The sequence below is a fragment of the Phacochoerus africanus genome, chromosome 3 (genome assembly GCF_016906955.1).
Source record: "Phacochoerus africanus isolate WHEZ1 chromosome 3, ROS_Pafr_v1, whole genome shotgun sequence".
Taxonomy (NCBI): domain Eukaryota; kingdom Metazoa; phylum Chordata; class Mammalia; order Artiodactyla; family Suidae; genus Phacochoerus; species Phacochoerus africanus.
In genome coordinates, this window is record NC_062546.1 from 16,502,308 (window position 1) to 16,521,153 (window position 18,846).

The 18,846-nt window shown below is 48.4% G+C and overlaps 1 protein-coding gene across 1 annotated transcript in view; it reads left to right on the top strand.

The window, feature by feature from the left end:
• The first annotated feature begins 331 nt into the window (after positions 1 to 331).
• Positions 332 to 18,846, top strand: part of JPH2 (junctophilin 2) — a 74,704-nt gene continuing 56,189 nt past the window's right edge. Inside the window, exon 1 of the mRNA XM_047771052.1 lies at positions 332 to 1,206. Within this exon, the coding sequence (XP_047627008.1) occupies positions 828 to 1,206 (379 nt within the window). The 5' untranslated portion in view covers positions 332 to 827. The remainder of the gene's footprint in view (positions 1,207 to 18,846) is intronic.

Consider the following 18,846-nt stretch of genomic DNA (forward strand, 5'->3'; position numbering starts at 1 on the left):
TCCCAGGACTGGGTGTTCTGCTGGTCTTGCTCTCGCCTCCTGGCCTGCAGACGCCAGGGACCAGGAAGGTGGAAGAGAAGAAAAGCCACCAAATGGCCCCAGCTGCCCACACTTAGTTCCCAACTTCCCTTCCTGATCCCTCCAGCCACTCCCTGAGGCTGAAGCGCCAGCCGGGTTTGAAACACCCCTCCCTCTTTGAAGGAGGCTGGGCCGGCCAGGGGGTTATTTTGGGAGCAGCTTCTGAGATCCAATGGCCTTGTTAGGGCAACACTGACCTTTCCATCCCGGGAGGAGGGCAGGATTGGAGAGGGGCGGGGCAGGGGCGGGGGATCACAGCCCCGCACACCCACGGGGGTGGAGGAGAAGGGGGCCAGCGGGCTGCAAGAATTCAGCCTCGGGCTGGGGGCTGACACCCAGGAGGAATTTCTCCTCTGGAAAACTGGCCTGGGGACCCCTCCGCCCCAGCCCTTTCACTGTGCTTCTTAAAGGGATCGCGCCGGTTTTGCTGTGGCTCCATGGAAGCCAGGTTTGGGACGCTCCGTGGAGACTCTGAACCTTTCCTTCCTGCTTCCTCCCCAGCTGGCAGCCTTCCTCTGGCTGAGTGAGTGGGGGCCTCCCAGGCATGGCACTGACCAGCCGACCCAGTGCTGACTTGGCTCCTGGGCGCCTTCAGCCTCCGGTGGCATCTTGCTTACCCCCTCCTGGGGTGCGGCGGTGGTGAGTTGGGGGGACCCAGCCCTGAGCTGCTTGGAGGAGTCGCTGGCACCCCCATCGCCCTCTCCCCCCAAAAGCTGGAGGACGGTGAGGCGGTCAGGGGCTATGATGAGATGAGCGGGGGCCGCTTTGACTTTGATGATGGCGGGTCGTACTGCGGGGGCTGGGAGGGGGGGAAGGCCCACGGCCACGGACTGTGCACGGGCCCCAAGGGCCAGGGCGAATACTCGGGCTCCTGGAACTTTGGCTTTGAAGTGGCTGGCGTCTACACCTGGCCCAGCGGAAACACCTTCGAGGGATACTGGAGCCAGGGCAAACGGCACGGGCTGGGCATAGAGACCAAGGGACGCTGGCTCTACAAGGGCGAGTGGACGCACGGCTTCAAGGGCCGCTATGGAACCCGGCAGAGCAGCAGCAGCGGTGCCAAGTATGAGGGAACTTGGAACAATGGCCTGCAGGACGGCTATGGCACCGAGACCTATGCCGATGGAGGTGAGCCCAGCCTGAGGCTGGCGGGCCTGAGGCTGGCGGACCTGGGGCAGGGGCCAGGCAGGGTGAGGAAGATGGGTGGAGGGTGGGAAGAGCCAGGGGTAGGAGGGCACAGAATCAGAGGGGCTGGGATGTAATTTGTTGTGTGGAATCGGGCAAGCGGCTCCACCTCTCTTGGCATTCAGCTCCTTGTTAGTAAAGGTGGGGCCCATTATGGGGCTGTTGAGAGGATTGGCAGGAGGGCTTAGTACAAGGCCTGCCATAGAAATACACATTCTAGACACATTCAGTAAGATGCTACAGCCACTCTTGCATGCTCGGTGTACAAACACACTCCAGAAGAGTTGGTGTCTGATGTCAACGTTGCCATGAAATTTATTTTCAATCGACAGACTGTGAAGTGTTCATCCATTCATTCATCCATCCATTCCCCCACATTCCATCCATCCATCCACCTATCCATCCACCCACCCACTCATTCATCCAACAATCCATCCATCCATCTATTCAAGGGCCTTTTTTGTTCAGTGCATGTCTCTGTATTACCACTTATCCACCAGCATTGTAAAAAGAGTTGGATATAAAGAGGAATAAGGTACAGCCCAGGGATTCAAAAGATAGGCTTGTAAACAAACAATCGTACACCAGAATTCCCAGTGCTGTGGCAGAAAAGAGACGTCAGAATTGAGGAAGGCAGGGACTGCTTTAGAGGAGGTGACATCTGAGCTAAATTTTGATGGGAAAATTGTGAAGTGTGTAGAGAGCTAGTGGCCTCAGGTGCAGGATGGACTCTTGACGGAGCTACCGATTGCTTCTGGATGATAACAGTGTTTCTGTGGCACAAGAGGGGCTACACAGCCCTGGCTGGAATTGGACAAGATCTGGTTCCAAGTCTCCTAAGTTTTCAGCGACCTCGAGCTGTTTGTAGAAGCTCGGCAAGTCAGTGCAATTCAGTTCACCAGCTGCTTATGCTGGACACTGCGCTAGGCACTGGGGACGAGCAGAGAGCAAACCTCAGATTCTCCAGTTATGAAACGGAGATAATCCCCCAGCGCTGGCCAGGCATCAGTCACCTATGTAAAGTGGTGCGTAGGACGCTCTTGCTGAAAGTTCCTTCCCTCCTTCCCTCTCCCCTCTCCGCACACTGAGGGGTGTGTGTGCTGAGGGCCATGTGTGAGTCACAGGGACACACATTTCTGGGAACTACAGGCTGATGTCCCAGGATGTCTAAAACAGGGGAAGCCCATTCATTCATTTGTAAAGCATCAGCTCTGTGTCCGGCACCATCCCACAGTGAGTCCCGGGGCGGGGGCAGTGAACATGCAAAGTCCTCTGGGAGTGCCCTGTCTGGTGGAGAAGGCAGAGCTCAGCTGGAAAACAGAGATCTGTGCCATTTCCAGAAGTTACTAGGGTTATGAAAAAATAGCCCAGAAGGAAGAGGGTGATGGGGGCTAGATCCTCCATCTACTGCTGGATGGGGTGGCCTGGGGGGTCGGGTGAAGGGGGCTAGAGAGGGCAGACCGCAGGCAGAGGGAATGGCCAGTGCAAGGGCTCCGAGGCAGGACTGGGCTTGGCCCATGTGAGGAATAGTAAGAGTGCCAGGGCGGCGGGAATGCAGTGAATGAGAGGAACGGGCTGCCAGGTTGCGGGTGTGGGCCGGGTCATGTAGATTTGCAGGGCCCTGGTAATTGGGAGGCTTGCCCCCTGGTTTGTCAGAAGTCCAGACTCTTCGCCCAAAATAAGAGGGTCCCACATCTGGGAGCCTGGAAGCTTTAGAGGTCCTCTCTCCCCAGTGCAACTCTCCAAAATTAGATGTGGCCACTGCTTCGGAAAATCTCTTTAATCAACCTGTCATCGGTTCCCCCAGGGTTTGTTAAGGACCTGCCCTTTGCCCCCTCCTGGGTAAGTGCTGAGGGGAATGTGGGCGAATGAGATCCTGTGATCAGGAACCACTGGGAGTCTGGCAGCCCTGGATCATGACCCTGCCCCTATCGCATTATTTAGTCTCTTGGAGCCTTAGTTTCCTTCCATCCCTAAAATGGACTAATACTCATCTCTCCTAAGACGTCTCATGGGGTGATTGTGTAGTGGCTCTTTATTACTATTAACTATCATTCATTTATTCAATACATATTTATTGAGTGATGATTAGGAAGCCAGCACTACAGTACACTGGGGGTGTGTGTGGGGGGGGGGGGAGTGTCGAAATGAATGGGATGGAAAGGTCCCTGCCTTCCAGAGACTCTAACACATTGTGTTGGGTGCTGCACTGGGATGTGCCGGGGACTCAGGGAGCAAGAAGCTGGCAGCTAAGCAGACTGAGGCATTCAGGAGGGCTTCCTGGAGTCAGTGGCAAGCCCAGCTCTGAAGTTCGGAGGAAGCCAGGTGACAGGGATGGAGGCCAAGGGAGACCAATGTGCAAAGACTCTGTGGTCCAAAGCTTGTGGTCCTGCGGAGATCAAGCTGAAACTCCCATCTCACCCCCAGTTTTGAGAAGTAGTGATCCGAGTGATACTATTATCCCCTTTTCTCCGCTCCCTGCCTTACCTGGCAGTTCAATGTTACAGGTGTCTGGCTGCCCAGACCAAAGAAAAGAGTAGATTTCCAAACTGGAGGTGTTGGTCCTTTCCTAGGTGGCAAAATAAATGGAGTGGGTCATGACCTGCATTTTTTTAAATGAAAGAATAGAATAGAACAGAATGGAACAGAATAGAACCTATCCAAGTGTTTCATAGAGATAAGATCAGGTATTGTTTCCTGACAGGTTCATTCAGTTGGAGATACATGTATTGTGTGTGTATCACAATGTTTGTGTTTATGTGCGGGTCATGACTCAAGTATATATATATATATTTTTGTTTGTTTGTTTGTTTTTGTTTTTTTGGTCTTTTTAGGGCCGCACCTGTGGCACATGGAGGTTCCCAGGCTAGGGGTCCAATTGGAACTGCAGCCGCCGGCCTACACCACAGCCACAGCAACCTTGGATCCCCAACCCACTGAGCGAGGCCAGGGATGGAACCCACAACTTCATGGTCCCTAGTCGGATTCGTTAACCACTGAGCCACGACGGGAACTCCACAAGTATATTTTCTTACTGCAGGTCATGGTCAAAAAAGTTGGAATATCACTGTTGTAAAGTGACTTGACCTGACATCTTCATGGAAAGCCCTGCCATTCCTAAATCCACAGACCCTCCCTGTCGCTTTGGCTGGGCTTAAACTCTCCAGTTCTCTGGTGGTCAAGGTAAAGGAGCTCCAACCTCCCAGACTCTGTCCTAAGCCTCCTGGCACCCTTCCCCCCACCCCTATAACCTGGATTCCTCCCCTGGCCATATATAGCAAAGCTAAAAATAGCTACTGACTTAAAGCCCAAAGCCAGCACACAGCTGACCCCTAAGTAATGTGCCATGTGGCTGCCTGGCGGTTCCCACCCCAGAGACCCACTGACTCCAGGACTAGAAAGGGGCTACTAGTGATCTTTGCTTTCCGAGGACCTTGCCCTAGGCCTGAGCCTTGGCCTCAGATGCCCATACATGGCCCCAAACTGCAAGCAAGGTGTGTGCCTGTGTACAGGGACTATCTGTGTTTTTCTGGGAGCTGTTTCCTCCAAGAGCTAGAGGATTCTGCAAGTAATCTGGTGCTCAAATCTGTTCCAGAACCACGGATCTAGCCCACCAACCCCCTCCCCAAAATGCACAGTGGGAAAAACCAAGCCCAAGGTTAACTTCTTTTCATACAGCTCGTGATAATTATGGCACCATTTTTGGAGGACAAACGGCTGTGCCTGGTGCTGATCTTGGCTCCTAACATGTTGAGTTATTTAAACTTTCACAACAACCAGATGGGGAAACTCTTATTACCCCTATTTTATGGACAAGGAAACTGAAACAGAAAATTTAAGCATTCTCTCTCACGGTCTTCTAGCTGAGAAAAGGCAGAGGTAGAATTTGATCATCATAAGTGATAATTAAATTTTTGTTTGTTGTCTTTTTTTAGGGCCGAACCTGAGGCATATGGAGGTTCCCAGGCTAGGGGTCAAGTCAGAGCTGTAGCCACTGGCCTATATCACAGCTCACAGCAATGCCGGATCCTTAACCCACTGAGAGAGGCCAGGGATCAAACCTGCGTCCTCATGGATACTAGTAAGATTCATTTCTGCCGAGCCACAAGGGGAACTCCAAATATTTTATATTATAAATATTTTGATGAATGACAATAGTGAAAAACAATCAAGACTGGCTACTCAATTTAGGGGACATGGTACAAACTGAAAATGTGGGGCCCTTCAAAATCATTCAGAATTTCAAGATGGGGACAACAGAGCAATGAGGTGTGGAGCCCTTCTAAGCGCAGGGTCCTGGGTGACGGCAGGGGTTGAATGGCCGTGAAGTTGGCTTTGACAGCAGCAACAAATGTCTCCACCATCAGTGGAGTCTTTGCTAGTTTCTGCCAAGCTCTGCGATAATAGTAATAGCCGTTTCTACCATTTATGGAGTTTTTGCTAGTCTTTATATATTAGGCTCTGTGCTAGGAATTGTACAGTATTATGTTATTTTGGCTTCTTCTTCTCCTTCTCCTTCTCCTTCTTCCCATGGCGTGTGGAAGTTCTTGAGCCATTGCAGCGACCCGAGCCACTGCAGTGACAACACCAGATCCTTAACCCACCATGCCACAAGGGAACTCCCTATTTAGGCTTCTTCACAGTCCTCTCATCACTCCACCAGTGATGCTCAAGACCTATGTATTTAGTTCTTTTAATTTCACTCAGCAGTGTTTTTGCGTTCTCAATAACTGGCACATCTTTTGTTTCTGTTTTTGTTTTTTTAAATGAGAAGCATTTCTCCTCCTTATATGTTATTGGCTATGTAGATTTAAGTTTCAAGTTCTTTTTATAAGACTAGAACTTAACATTTAAAACATTGAGGGTTTTTGCATAGTTTATAAGAATTTAACAGAGATTTGGAAATTTTTAAATGCACTCCCTTTGTGACACAGTTAAATTCAGCCTTCTTTAAACACCAACCCAATATTTCCATTAACATACTACTTATATCAATAAGTAATAAAATATAATTTATTAATGTAACACATTATAATCATATACATCTTATTCATTATAAATTCATTTTTTCAGATGGATTTTTTTTTTTTTTTTTTTAGAGTCACACCTGAGGCATATGGAGGTTCCCAGGCTAGGGGTCTAATCGGAGCTCAGCTGCTGACCTACACCACAGCCACAGCAACACCAGATCCAAGCAGCGTCTGCGACCTATGCCACAGCTCATGGCAACGCCAGAACCTTAACCCTCTGAGCCAGGCCAGGGATCAAACCCGCAACCTCATGGTTCTTTGTCGGATTCGTTTCCACTGTGCCACAGCAGGAACTCCTGTTCAGATGAAAATATTTTAACAAATTAAAAAGTCTAATATAGCAGATTCTAAGAAAGTTAAACACCTTTAAAAGGAGATAAAAAGCAAACTACCCCAGGAGTTCCCATGTGGCTCAGCGGGTTAAAGATATGGCATGGTCACTGCTGTGGCATGAGTTCAATCCCTGGCCCTGTAACTTCCACAAGCCTCAGGTGCAGTGGCCAGAAGACATACATACAAACCACCACAACTGCAAAAATTATGACCTCACATTAAACCAAATTAAAAGCCCTAATACACAGGCTGAATTTTTTTTTTTTTTTGGTCTTTTGTCTTTTGTTGTTGTTGTTGTTGTTGTTGTTAACAGGCTGAATTTTAAGTGTCCTTGTTTTGAACATAAAGACATGAATCCTTTTATGTATATTTTTTGAGTGAAATTAACAAGTATTTTATATTCTTATGCTATTGTAAATGGCATTTTTTTGTCTTTTTTTTTTTTTTTTAGTGCTGTATCCACATATGGAAAGTCCCTGGCTAGGGGCTGAATTGGAGCTGCAGCTCCTGGCTTTGCCACAGCCACAGCAACGCCAGATCTGAGCCTCGCCTGTGACCTACACCACAGCTCATGGCAATGCTGGATCCTTAACCCACTGAACAAGGCCAGGGATCAAGCCCAAATCCTCATGGATACTAGTCAGGTTCATTACCACTGAGCCATGACGGGAACTCCCTGTAAATGACATTTTAAATTTAATTTTTCTAATTGTTCATGGCTAGGTTATATACATATAATTGTTTTTGGATTTCAGTTTTCATTCCTTTCACCTTGCTTATTAATTTCTTAGTTTTGGTGTTTTGTGGTTTTTTGTTTTTTTTTTGTTTTGTTTTGGTTTTGGTTTTCAGATATAAAAGGAATGTCCTTTAATTTGAAATTTCTGGATTGCTATTAAACTCAAGGGTAGAAGCCCTAAGAGAAGCTTAGGGACTAAAGGAGACATGTGTTACTTAAGCACGTGGGGCTTAGCATGGTCAGGTTGGGGGCCAAATCCCAGAGGTACTGCTTCTTAATTCTATGAATGTGGGCATATCATGTGGCCTCTTTCATCTTCCATTCTCTTTTTCCCATTGGGGATGTCAAATGTCTCCCTCAAGATGGAGTTCCTGTTGTGGTTCAGTGGTGATGAATCCGACTATATCCATGAGGGCACAGGTTCAATCCCTGGCCCCACTCAGCAGGCTAAGGATCCCTCGTTGCAGTGAGCTGTGGTGTAGGTCACGGATGAGGTTGGATCCTGTGTTGCTGTGGCTGTGGCGTAGGCTGGCAGCTGAAGCTCGGATTCAACCCCTAGCCTGGGAACTTCTATATGCAGTGCGTACGGCCCTAAAAAGACCAAACAAGACAAAACAAAATGAAAACAAAATCAAAACCAAAAAAACCCTAAATCTCCCTCAAAAACCCTCCTACACTGTTGGTAGGAATGCAAACTGATACAACCACTATGGAGAACAGTATGGCGGTGCCGCAGAAAACTGAATATAAATGGCAAAAAAAAAAAAAAAAAAAGGATGGCAATATGATCCAGCAATCCCACAATTCAAAATGATACATGTACCTGTATGTTCACAGCAGTGCTATTCATAATAGCCAAGACATGAAAACAAACTAAATGTCCATCAACAGAGGAATGGATTAACAAGATGTGGTATAGGGAGTTCCCGTCATGGCTCAATCGTAATGAACCTGACTAGGATCCATGAGGATGAGGGTTCAATCCCTGACTCCAATCAGTGGGTCAAAGATCCAGCGTTGCTGTGAGCTGTAGTGTAGGTCACACACAAGGCTCAGATCCTGCATTGTTGTGGCTGTGGTGCAAGCCGGCAGCTATAGCTCTGATTTGACCCCTAGCTTGGGAACACTTCCATGTGCCTTGAGTGTGGCCCTAAAAATAAAGCAAAAAGAAAAAGATGTGGTACATATACACAGTGGAGTATGGAGGACTACTCAGCTATAAAAAAGAATAAAATATGCTATTTGCAGCAACATGGATGCAGCTAGAGATTATCATGGTAAATGAAGTTAGGTCAGAAAGAGAAAGACAAATGCACTATGATATCACTTGTATGTGGAATCTAAAATATGGCACAGATGATCCTATCGACAGAACAGAAACAGACTCACAGACATGGAGAACAGACTTGAGGTTTCCAAGGGGGAGGGAGGGGGAGGGAAGGGGAGGGATGGGGAGTTTGGGGTTAGTAGATGCAAACTATTGCATTTAGAGTGGATAAGCAAGGAGGTCCTGCTGTACAGCACAGGGAACTATATCCAGGCTCGGGACAGACCATGATGGAAGATAACATAAGAAAGGGGATGTTGGAGTTCCCCTCGTGGTGCAGTGGTTGGCGAATCCGACTAGGAACCATGGGGTTGCGGGTTCGATCCCTGGCCTTGCTCAGTAGGTTAAGGGTCTGGCGTTGCCCTGAGCTGTGGTGTAGGTTGCAGACGCAGCTCGGATCCCGCGTTGCTGTGGCTCTGGCGTAGGCCGGTGGCTACAGCTCCGATTAGACCACTACTAGCCTGGAAACCTCCATATGCCGTGGGTGCGGCCCTAGAAAAGGTAAAAAGGACAAAAAAAGAAAAAAAAGAAAGGGCGTGTATATATATATATGTATGACCAGATCAATTTGCTCTACAGAAATTGGCACAACATTCTAAACCAACTATATTTTGATTTTTAAAAAAGGAAAAAAAAAACCTATATAATTTCATCCTCATCCATTCTGAAATTTAACTGTAGCAAATAGCCAGTTGAAAGAAATGGTGATTAAAAGGAATTCTAATTCAGAAAATAAATAAATTAAAATAAAGACACCTTATTTAATAATAATAATAATAATAATAATAAAAACTCCCTCAAAATATGGTTGAAACACAAAGTGAGATCATCCAGGAAAAGGGTTTAGCAGGGCGGGCCTGGCCCAGAAGAAATGATGAAACATATATTCTCTCTTCTGTGTTTCCTTCACAGTCCAGACTAATTCCGAACAGCCTGAACCACAGCTGCCTCTGTTTGGAGGAGAGTATTTCAGCACAAAATCTAGCTTTGATTTTGGGCTTTTGATTTTGGAGCACTTAATAAGCCAAGCCTTTGATTTGCTTAGCTCTGCCTCGGGTCCTGCCTGTGTAGACGGAACCCATGTCGGGCACGACTCCGTTTCAAATGTAGTATCAGCATAATTTAACCTCATGTTGAAAATCTCACATCCCAGTTCACAGCCAGGGGTCAGCATGACAGCTGGCTAAGCTGCTGTCACCACGGCTTCCTGGTGTTTATCTGGGACCCCAGGGGAGCAGGGGGCCCCTCAGTAAGACCGGGAAGCGGCTGTGATTAGTCTCTCTTCTCTGTGGCCTTGCTTTCTGGGATACATGTGTCCAGTTGGCCAAAGCTCCCCAGACGTGCCCCTGTCCAAGGCTAGGCCCTTGGGATTCATCGAGCTGGCTTGTTTCCAGGGTCTGCTAACACTATGTCCCCAGCAGCTGTTCCCTGGGCCAGCTCTGGCAGCCACACCTTTGAGAGGCATGTCCAGTCTCCTATTCAGAGGGCCCTGGTTGAGGGCAGGGTAGGGAGGGAAAGAGACAGGCTTGCTTCCTGCCACGCACCAAGGCTGGCCCTGTTCTCTCTCTTCCCAAGCTGGAGCCTCCGAGTAGGCAGGTGTTAGGCCTGGTCACGACTGGGACCCCGACTTTCTCCTGCAGAGCTGAGCTTTTGCAGGCCCAGACCTGACTGGCAAAAATCCTCAAGGAGCATCCAGGGGCAGTGGGAACTCCAGAACCCCCCTGCCCCCGCCCCACTCCGGGCAAGGAGTGAGCACCTTGCTCCTGAAGTATTCAAGCAGGTGCTGCTGACCACTGTCTGGACCATGTAAATGGGGGCCACTCAGTGAGGCCTGCAGGTGGTCCCCAGCCTACAGGACCTGCTCTGTGTGGCATGCACAATGTTTGTCTTCCTTTGATTTGTTTACTTATTTTTTGTCTTTTTAGGGCCGCACCTGCAGCATATGGAAGTTCCCAGGCTGGGGATCGAGTAGGAGCTGTAGCTGCCGGCCTAGGGCACAGCCATAGCAATGCGGGAATCCTTTAACCCGATGAATAAGGCCAGGGATCGAACCCGGGTCCTCGTGGATATTAGTCGGGTTTGTTACCACTGAGCCATGACGGGACCTCCTCTTCCTTTTGTTTTTTATTTAAATTTGGACCCTTTATGGATACCATCTAACAAAGCGATCACGTCTCACATCATTGATGACAGGACAACGTGACAATCAGGACCCTCAGTGGGACATATAGAGGACATATATTATATTTCTGCCAGGAAGGTGTAGAGAGGGGATAAGCTCACGCAGAGCCTGGGAGGGCATTGTAAGAATCTGGCTTTTACCCCAAGAAAATGGGGCAATAAAAGTGAGCTGGTCTGACTTTGTTTAAAGGAGTTCCTTTGGCTTCTGTGTTGAGAGACTGGGGGCCAGGAGGCGGTGCAGGAGGAGGAGAAGCAGGGAGATGAATCATTGTGTTCCTTGCAATGATACAGGTGAGATGTGATGGTGGCTTGGGCCACCGTCTGTCACAGCAAGAGGAGGAGAGAGGGTTGAACTCCACCCTCTGAACTTCAGCCCTCAAAGGGTTGAACTCTGGGGCTATTTCAAAGGTAGAGCCGATAGGCTGGGCTGGTAGATGGCACGGGGAGAGTGAGAGAAAGAGGAGCCGAGGAAGCTTCCAAGACTTTGGCCTGAGCCACAAGGGATGGTGTTGCTCTGAGCTGAGATGGGATGAGGGTTTGAAGAGGGAAGGTCAAGAGCTCTGTGTTGGAAACCGAGGGTGAGCGGTGCCAGTTAGACATGCCAGGTGGGCATGAGGGTTGGGGACAGCCTGCACACAGACAGGGAGGCCAGAACCCCCAGTGGGAGGGTCTGAACCCAGGCCTTCTCCCCTCGATCCCTTTTGCCTCCCCCACACTCAATTATTTCCAGCTTCCAAGGGCCTTGGTGTTGCCAAGCTGACCCAGGGCCTGGCAAAGATGCTTCCCCCCCAGGGCCCAGGATGGTCAGCATCCAGCAGGGTCACTTGATTAATCCCCTGCTTCTTGTGCAAGCTGGGGGAACAGCCTCTACGTGTGGGGGTGGTGGAACCCTGCAGGCTGTGGTGACTTGTCAGATACCCACTGCAACCTGACCCTGATCCCCGGGGCTCGTCACACATGCGGCCAGCTCTTCCCTACGGGTGATCCTGGGAAACTGGAGACAGTGGCGCTTTGATGGGAGGTGGCATCGAGGGGCCATGGGAGGGGACTTTGAGCCAGAAGCACAAGGCCTTGGGATTGTTGCAGGGAAAATGGAATGTGCCCTTGATTTTCTCACCCAGAGGGACGGGGTGAATTCATTAGACCAGGCCACGAAATGCTATAACCATTAAAAAGACAGAGGCAGAACTGTACTTCAGTGAAAAACAATGTTTTTTGGAGTTCCCGTCATGGCTCAGTGGCTCCCGACTAGCATCCGTGAGGACGCAGGTTTGATCCCTGGCCTTGCTCAGTGGGCTAAGGAGTGTTGCTGTGAGCTGTGGTGTAGGTCTTGAACGTGGCTTGGATCCCAAGTTGCTGTGGCTCAGGTGTAGGCCGACAGCTATAGCTCGGATTCGACCCCTAGCCTGGGAACTTCCATATGCTGCAGGTACAGCCCTGAAAAGACAATAAATAAATAAATAAATAAATAAATTATTTTAAGAGAGGAAACAAAGAAAAAGAGATAGATTTCCTATACTCCTATGGAAAGGAATCTAAGGCATTTTAAGTGAACAAGAGCCACTGGACAGAGAGTTACAGAGGGCATACTGTGTTTGAGGCAGCGTTCTCATGGAGGGGAGAGTGGTAGGGTGGGGAACGGTTAATCGTTTAGTCTATTTCTGCTTTGTATAGGCTTTTAAATAAGTAGAAAAAGTCCTAGAAGAACCAAAATTGTTAACAGGGATAACTCCTGTTGAGACAGTACAGGAGTTTTTATTTTTAAATACTTCTTTTTCTTTACATTTCATGCAATGAGCATATGCAATTTTTTAAAAAGGGCCCTCCTTCCAGCACATAAACAATGTTTATATGCCAACATGCTAGGAAGCCTTCAGGGTACAAAAAGAATTTGGGGGCTCTAAGCAGAGGCCCCCAGAATCTAGGCTCACATCCCAAACCATCTCCCTTTCTTCTATCCCACTCTGGGGTATTCAGCTCTTCAAGGCAAGGCAGGATTGGAAGGGCAAGCAAGACAAGTGATCTGTTCTTTAGTCCCAGCTGAGCTACTGCCTGGCTGTGTGGCCTTGGGCAGGTCCCTCTACCTCTCTGTGCCTAAGCTTCCTCCCCTGCATAATGAGAGGGCTGAGCCATGACTTCCTGGAGGTAAGTCGATTTTTCTCATACGCAACGCCAGGTACTTGACTGTGGCTGCCTGCAGGGAAACGTGGTGAGGGGAGACTGCGCCGCCATAGTAGGATTCAGCATCATGATCGATTAGCAATGTCTGCTGTGGACACAGGATGGAGAAGAGGTAGCCCAGGCAACAGATGACTTGTTACCTTGAACTAGATGGTCTTCAAGGTCCACCCCAGCTGCACCCTTCTTGGGATTGTAAGGTTCTCACCCCCAGGATAAGTTTGTCCGTGACCGTGTTTCGCATGTGCAGATATCAGCAACGTGACCTTCAGTGTTAGATACAGGGCGCTGGCACTAGCTCTGACTGGTGCATGACAGCCCATTGATAAGTGTCCGGGAATTTTGCAAGCTGGCTGTTCAACTGTTGGTAGCTTCGCTGGCCACAGTGGGAATATTTAAATGATGGAAACCGGCCAACTCTTTGCTTTTCCAAAGAGTTTTTAAACGGGTATACCACCAACAGTGTGCTAATAGGAAATGCCCTTCTCGCCTTCTCATCCAGATTTAGGGCAACCAACCCTCTGGGTTTGCCTGGGAACTGTCCTGGTTTTAGTACTGAAAGTACTAGGGTTTCTTGGGAAAACTCCTCAATGTCAGGCACACATGATGGGTCACCCCGCAACCCTTCCCCAGGCAGTGAAGGCAGCCAACATTGGTTGAGAGTCTGAGGTCTCTGCTACTCTCTGAATACTCACAGCAGCCCTGCAAGGAAACTTGCTTTGCTTCCTCTGCTGAGCGGAGACAAGACTCAAAGAGGACTTGTCCGGGGCCACGTCTGCATGCCCTCATGTGACAGTATCTGCTGTTTGTCTTCTATGGGCCAGGCATCACCCTGGGGGCTGGAGATGCCATGGTGAGCAAGGCAGTCTTTGCCTTTTGGGGGGGCTGCATCTGCGGCATGAGGAAGTTCTCAGTCCAGGGATCAAACCTGCAGCACAGCAGCAACGCAAGCCGCTGCAGTGACAACACAGGATCCTTAACGCACTGTGCCACAAGGGAACTCTGAGCAAGGCAGTCTTGGTCCCTGCCCCTGTTCTCGCAATAGACCAGCTTCAGATGGTTATTTAATTACAACACGGGATAAATAACTAGAAGAGCAAGTAGAAGGGTTTATGAGCTGATAAGGGGCGAACCTAGTCTGGTCTGGTAGTCAGAGAAGACTTCCTTGAGGAAGTGATCTCAGCCTTAAGGCTTAGATCTCAAGGATGGGTGACACTCCTGCCACACTGGGCCAGACAAAGGGACTATCAGGTGCAAAGGCTCGGAGGTGGGAACAGAACCTCTGTGTTCAAGAAAAGGTGGCAGCACAGAGAGGGAGAGGGAGAGCGAGGTAGATGAGGCCGGAGGGTCGGCAGGGCCCAGGTCATGGGTCACAACGAGGAATCTGAATTTCATCCTTACAGCAGATGCCACTGGGCTCCCTCAGACACCCTGAAGGAACAGGGTCCTTATTCCCCCAGCTGCCAGGAGTATTGGCAGCTGATGGCTCATAGCTGGGCATAGCCCTCTGTCAAAGGGAGGTTCCTTCTTCTGGGGGAAACCCATAGTTAATGGCTTGTTGACAGGTGCAAGGACCGAGCTTTCTTGCTTTAGTTTTGGACAACTCTGAAGGGCCATGGCGCTCCAAGATCCCCATGGGATCCACTGACGCCTTGGTTGCAACTGTTTAACCTTTTCCTCTTATTGAAGCCTGCTTCCTATCTTACAGATGTTTGTCCCAAGAGCCCCGCCCCTCCATCCCCCACTAAATGCTATCTCAGTCTCAGAATATATTTCCTAGAGACCCAAGACAGTCCTCTCTCAAGGTACTGGGAAGCCACCTCAGGGTTTTAAGTGGGGCAACCTGCTCAGAACTGCATCTTAAAAAGGAGGTGACTTTTTAAGGGTGCAGCAAAGGGTGGACTGAAGTGGGTATCAGGGAGGCAGAGACCAGGGAAGATGCTGTTGTACTCAACTAGGGAGAATCGGTCAATCAGCCTGGACTAGGGGGGGCGGGGTGGAGAGAAAGGGAAGCTGAGGGGCTTAAAGAGATATGCAGACGTCTGTTCCCAAAGTCCAAGCATTTTCCATTATTCTTTGCTGGCCCCGAAGGTGTCTCAGGCTTGACTGCTCTCTCTGGGACACAGGGTCCATGGTCTTTATCAAGGTGGGTTAGAACTAAGCTAGGATTGGGTCCCCTATACTCAGGAGCATCTGTGTGGGTGTCTACGGTGTGGGCATGTGTGTTCATCGCCCTGTGCATTCGTGGTTTACCTGGGCTGATTTGGGGACAAGAGCCATGACCCCTGGATTCTCTGATGCTCACTCCCCTACCTGCTACGCTCCATCTTAAACCTTGTCTGAAATCTGTTGACGATGCTTCCATGGTCCTGATCAAAGATCTTGGGCCAACACCTAAGACTATATCAGAACTTGGAGAAGGACCGGGGATGGCTGCTGGACTAAATAGACAGGATAGAGATAAGAGAGTGGCCATAGGTGGTAAGAAGTGATAAGATTTTGGAGGGAGGAAGGTGGCCTGGGTAGGATTCTGAAGGAGGTGGCTTTGAAAGTGGGCTTCAGTGGATTTGGGGAGACAAAACTGAGACGGCGAGCTGGGACCAGGTCCATGAAGATATTGGACTATCAGGGAAGGACTTCCACGGGCAGTGGGGACCCTGGAGCGGAGCCAGTCCAGATTCCTTTCTCTCCAGCTCTGTTCAGTCCCCTAGGGACACTGACATTGGACCTTAGTTTCCTAGAAACGGCCATTGGCCAGAGGGAAGGATGTTCTCAGTGTCCATTCTGTATTTGGAGGCAGAATCCCTGATCTGACCCGCAGGTCTCTCCTCTGTCTGAAAGTGGACTCCGGGTTTCCCACACTCCCTGTGGGTTTCTGAAATGGTCATGCTTTCTTCAGAGCTGAGATTTGGGTGAGACCTTCCAAACCTTTAACTTGTCAGGGATGTTCTCAGATTCCTAGAGGTGCAGAGGCGAAAGCACTGGTCAGGATGCTTGGGTGATCATGAGCAAGTTATTTAAGTGTTTAGTTTTAATTTTCCCAGCTGGAAAATTAGAATGCTAATACCTGTATCTCTTAGGATACTCTTTTTCTGTCTGCAAGTAAAGAGAAGTCTCACTCCAAATGACTTAAACTAGCACTTTCCAATAGAAATAGAATGTAGGCGCCAAATGTAATTTAAAATATCCTAATAGCCACATTTAAAAAGGTGAAATTATTTTTAATCACATCTTTTATTTAACCCATTATCCAAAACATTATCATTGCCACATACAATTGATATATAGTTATTAGTGAGATATTTTACATTTTTTTGGCACTAAATCTTTTAATTTTGGTGCTCAGTAATCACCTACATCTAGTGGATACCATATTGAACTGCATGGTTTAAACCACAGGAATAGTTCTAATCTCATGCAAACAAGAATCCAGAGGCAAGGAAGTCTCAGGATTGGTCAATTTGGAGGCTCAAGAGTATAAGCAATAACACAGGTTCCTGCCACCTTTTTGTTCTGCCATCCACAAAGTTTTGTTCAGTTTTGTTCTTAGCTAGCTCTCCTCATGGTCCCAAGATGGCTGCCGCAGCACCAAGAATCATGTCCATATGCAACAACATCCAGCAGAAAGAGAGGGTAGGTTTCTTTGCACGTATTTCTTTATAAGAACTCTTTCTTGTCTCCCTTGCCCCACCCCTCTAGCTGACTTACTTTTGGGTCTCAATTCCAGATTTCATCACATGCTCATGTCTAATCCAGTCATTGGCATGGTGGATAGACTTGAATGCTTGGCTTAGAGCAATCAGGATGTGCCCCTGGACTGGGGGACCTTTCTCTGAGTTATATGGGAGGAATGCTGGATCCTGGGACAAAATTGAGGCTCTATTAGCAATGAGGACAATTGCAACAACCAAGCAAGGGTAGCTGAACAGCACCTGCTCCCCTGACCCCACCAGGGTAAAAGGATGTGAGCCTTAAGGTTGTTTCCCAAAGTGGGTTCCATGGAACACTAATGCAGACAGATGTTCTGCAGGAAGGGTCTTATTATTAAATAGCATCACCTCACAGAGATTCACAGTCCTTATGAGCATTTTAGGAGTTCTGACACAAGTCCCACGGTTAGGAAAACTTTCATTGAATTTAATCTCACACTGTCTTCACTTCGGAATTGTTTTTCTTTCTTCCATGATAAGTTCACACCATTTTGAGAAATACATTTTTGAAGATCCTGCCTTAGTGGATTATTAGGTTGTACAGCAGAGGACATCTTTATGCCTCCACTTTAGCACCTTGTGGTGGGAACTGAATGACCAGCACCAATCATGCTGGGGAAATTCCTCCAGGCCAGATGGAGGAAAGAGCCCCCAGGGGCTCAGGCCACAAGCATCCCTTTCCTGAGAAATAATAAAAAGTTCAGGGAGTTCCCGTTGTGGCACAATGGAAATGAATCCAACTAGTATCCACGAGGATTCGGGTTTGATCCCTGGCCTCTATCAGTGGGTTAAGGAGCTGGCATTGCTGTGAGCTATGGTGTAGGTCTCAGACACGGTTGTGGCTGTGGTGTAAGGCGGCAGCTTCGGCTCTGATTTGACCCCTAGCCTGGGGACTTCCATATGTCACAGGTGTGACCTTAAAAAAAAAAGTAGAAAAATAAAAAATAAATAAAATGTTAGTGAGAACAAAGAAAGATTTTTTAAATGCGTCACATACCTTATAATTTATTTTAATTTATAGCATATAGAGAATGTATAAATATTCAATCTTTTTCATTCACTAATCTTTTGATGGCAATGGGGTTTCTGCTTTGCATTCCCAAAACATATCATCTACAATTTCCAGTTTCTGTTAGTTTCTTTAAAATAGAGCAAGAACCTAAGGACACTCGCAAAGCAGACTGAGTGTGGAAAATGTCTAGATTTTAATAATTTTGTTCCAATCTTTTATAGTTACCCTGTTCACAGCAAATGTGAGGGTGACTTTAAAGGGACTCTCTTTTCTGAACATCCCAAAGCATCCAGCTTGTTTTCAGAGAAGTAAAACTTTCTTTTTCTGTATGCTCATCGTCCATGGGTTTAGAGAACAAATATTAATAAATCATGACATTTCAATAATGAGTGCCATGGAAGTAAACAGGTTTGGGAACAGTCTTAAATAAACACACGTGGGAACAGAGGCATGGATTTGCTAGAGCGTAGGCTACCGGCCGGGCACCTCAGGGTGCCAAGGGCATCAGTCAGCAGGTTTTAGAACAGTGGATAGAGCATGCTGGTTAACTGGAGGTCAACAGAGAGTTTTTACAACTCTCACCCTAGGATGTGCATTAGAATCATTTAGTGCTTGGGAGTTCCCGTCATGGCTCAGTGTAACAAACCTGACTAGTATCTGTGAGGACAAGGGTTCAATCCCTGGCCTCACTCAGTGGGTTAAGGATCCACTGTTGCTGTGGCTGTGGTGTAGGCCAGCAGCTGCAGCTCCGATTCAACACGTAGCCTGGGAGTTCCCGTCGTCCCGCAGTGGTTAATGAATCCAGCTGAGAACCATGAGGTTTTGGGTTCCATCCCTGGCCTTGCTCAGTGGGTTAAGGATATGGCGTTGCCGTGAGCTGCGGTGTAGGTCGCAGGTGAGGCTTGGATCCCGTGTTGCTGTGGCTGTGGTGTAGGCCGGCAGCAACAGCTCCGATTTGACTCCTAGCCTAGGAACCTCCATGTGCCGTGGGAGCGGCCCTAGAAAAGGCTAAAGGACAAAAAACCACCACCAACAACAACAACAAATACTTAGCCTGTGAACTTTCATATGCCGCA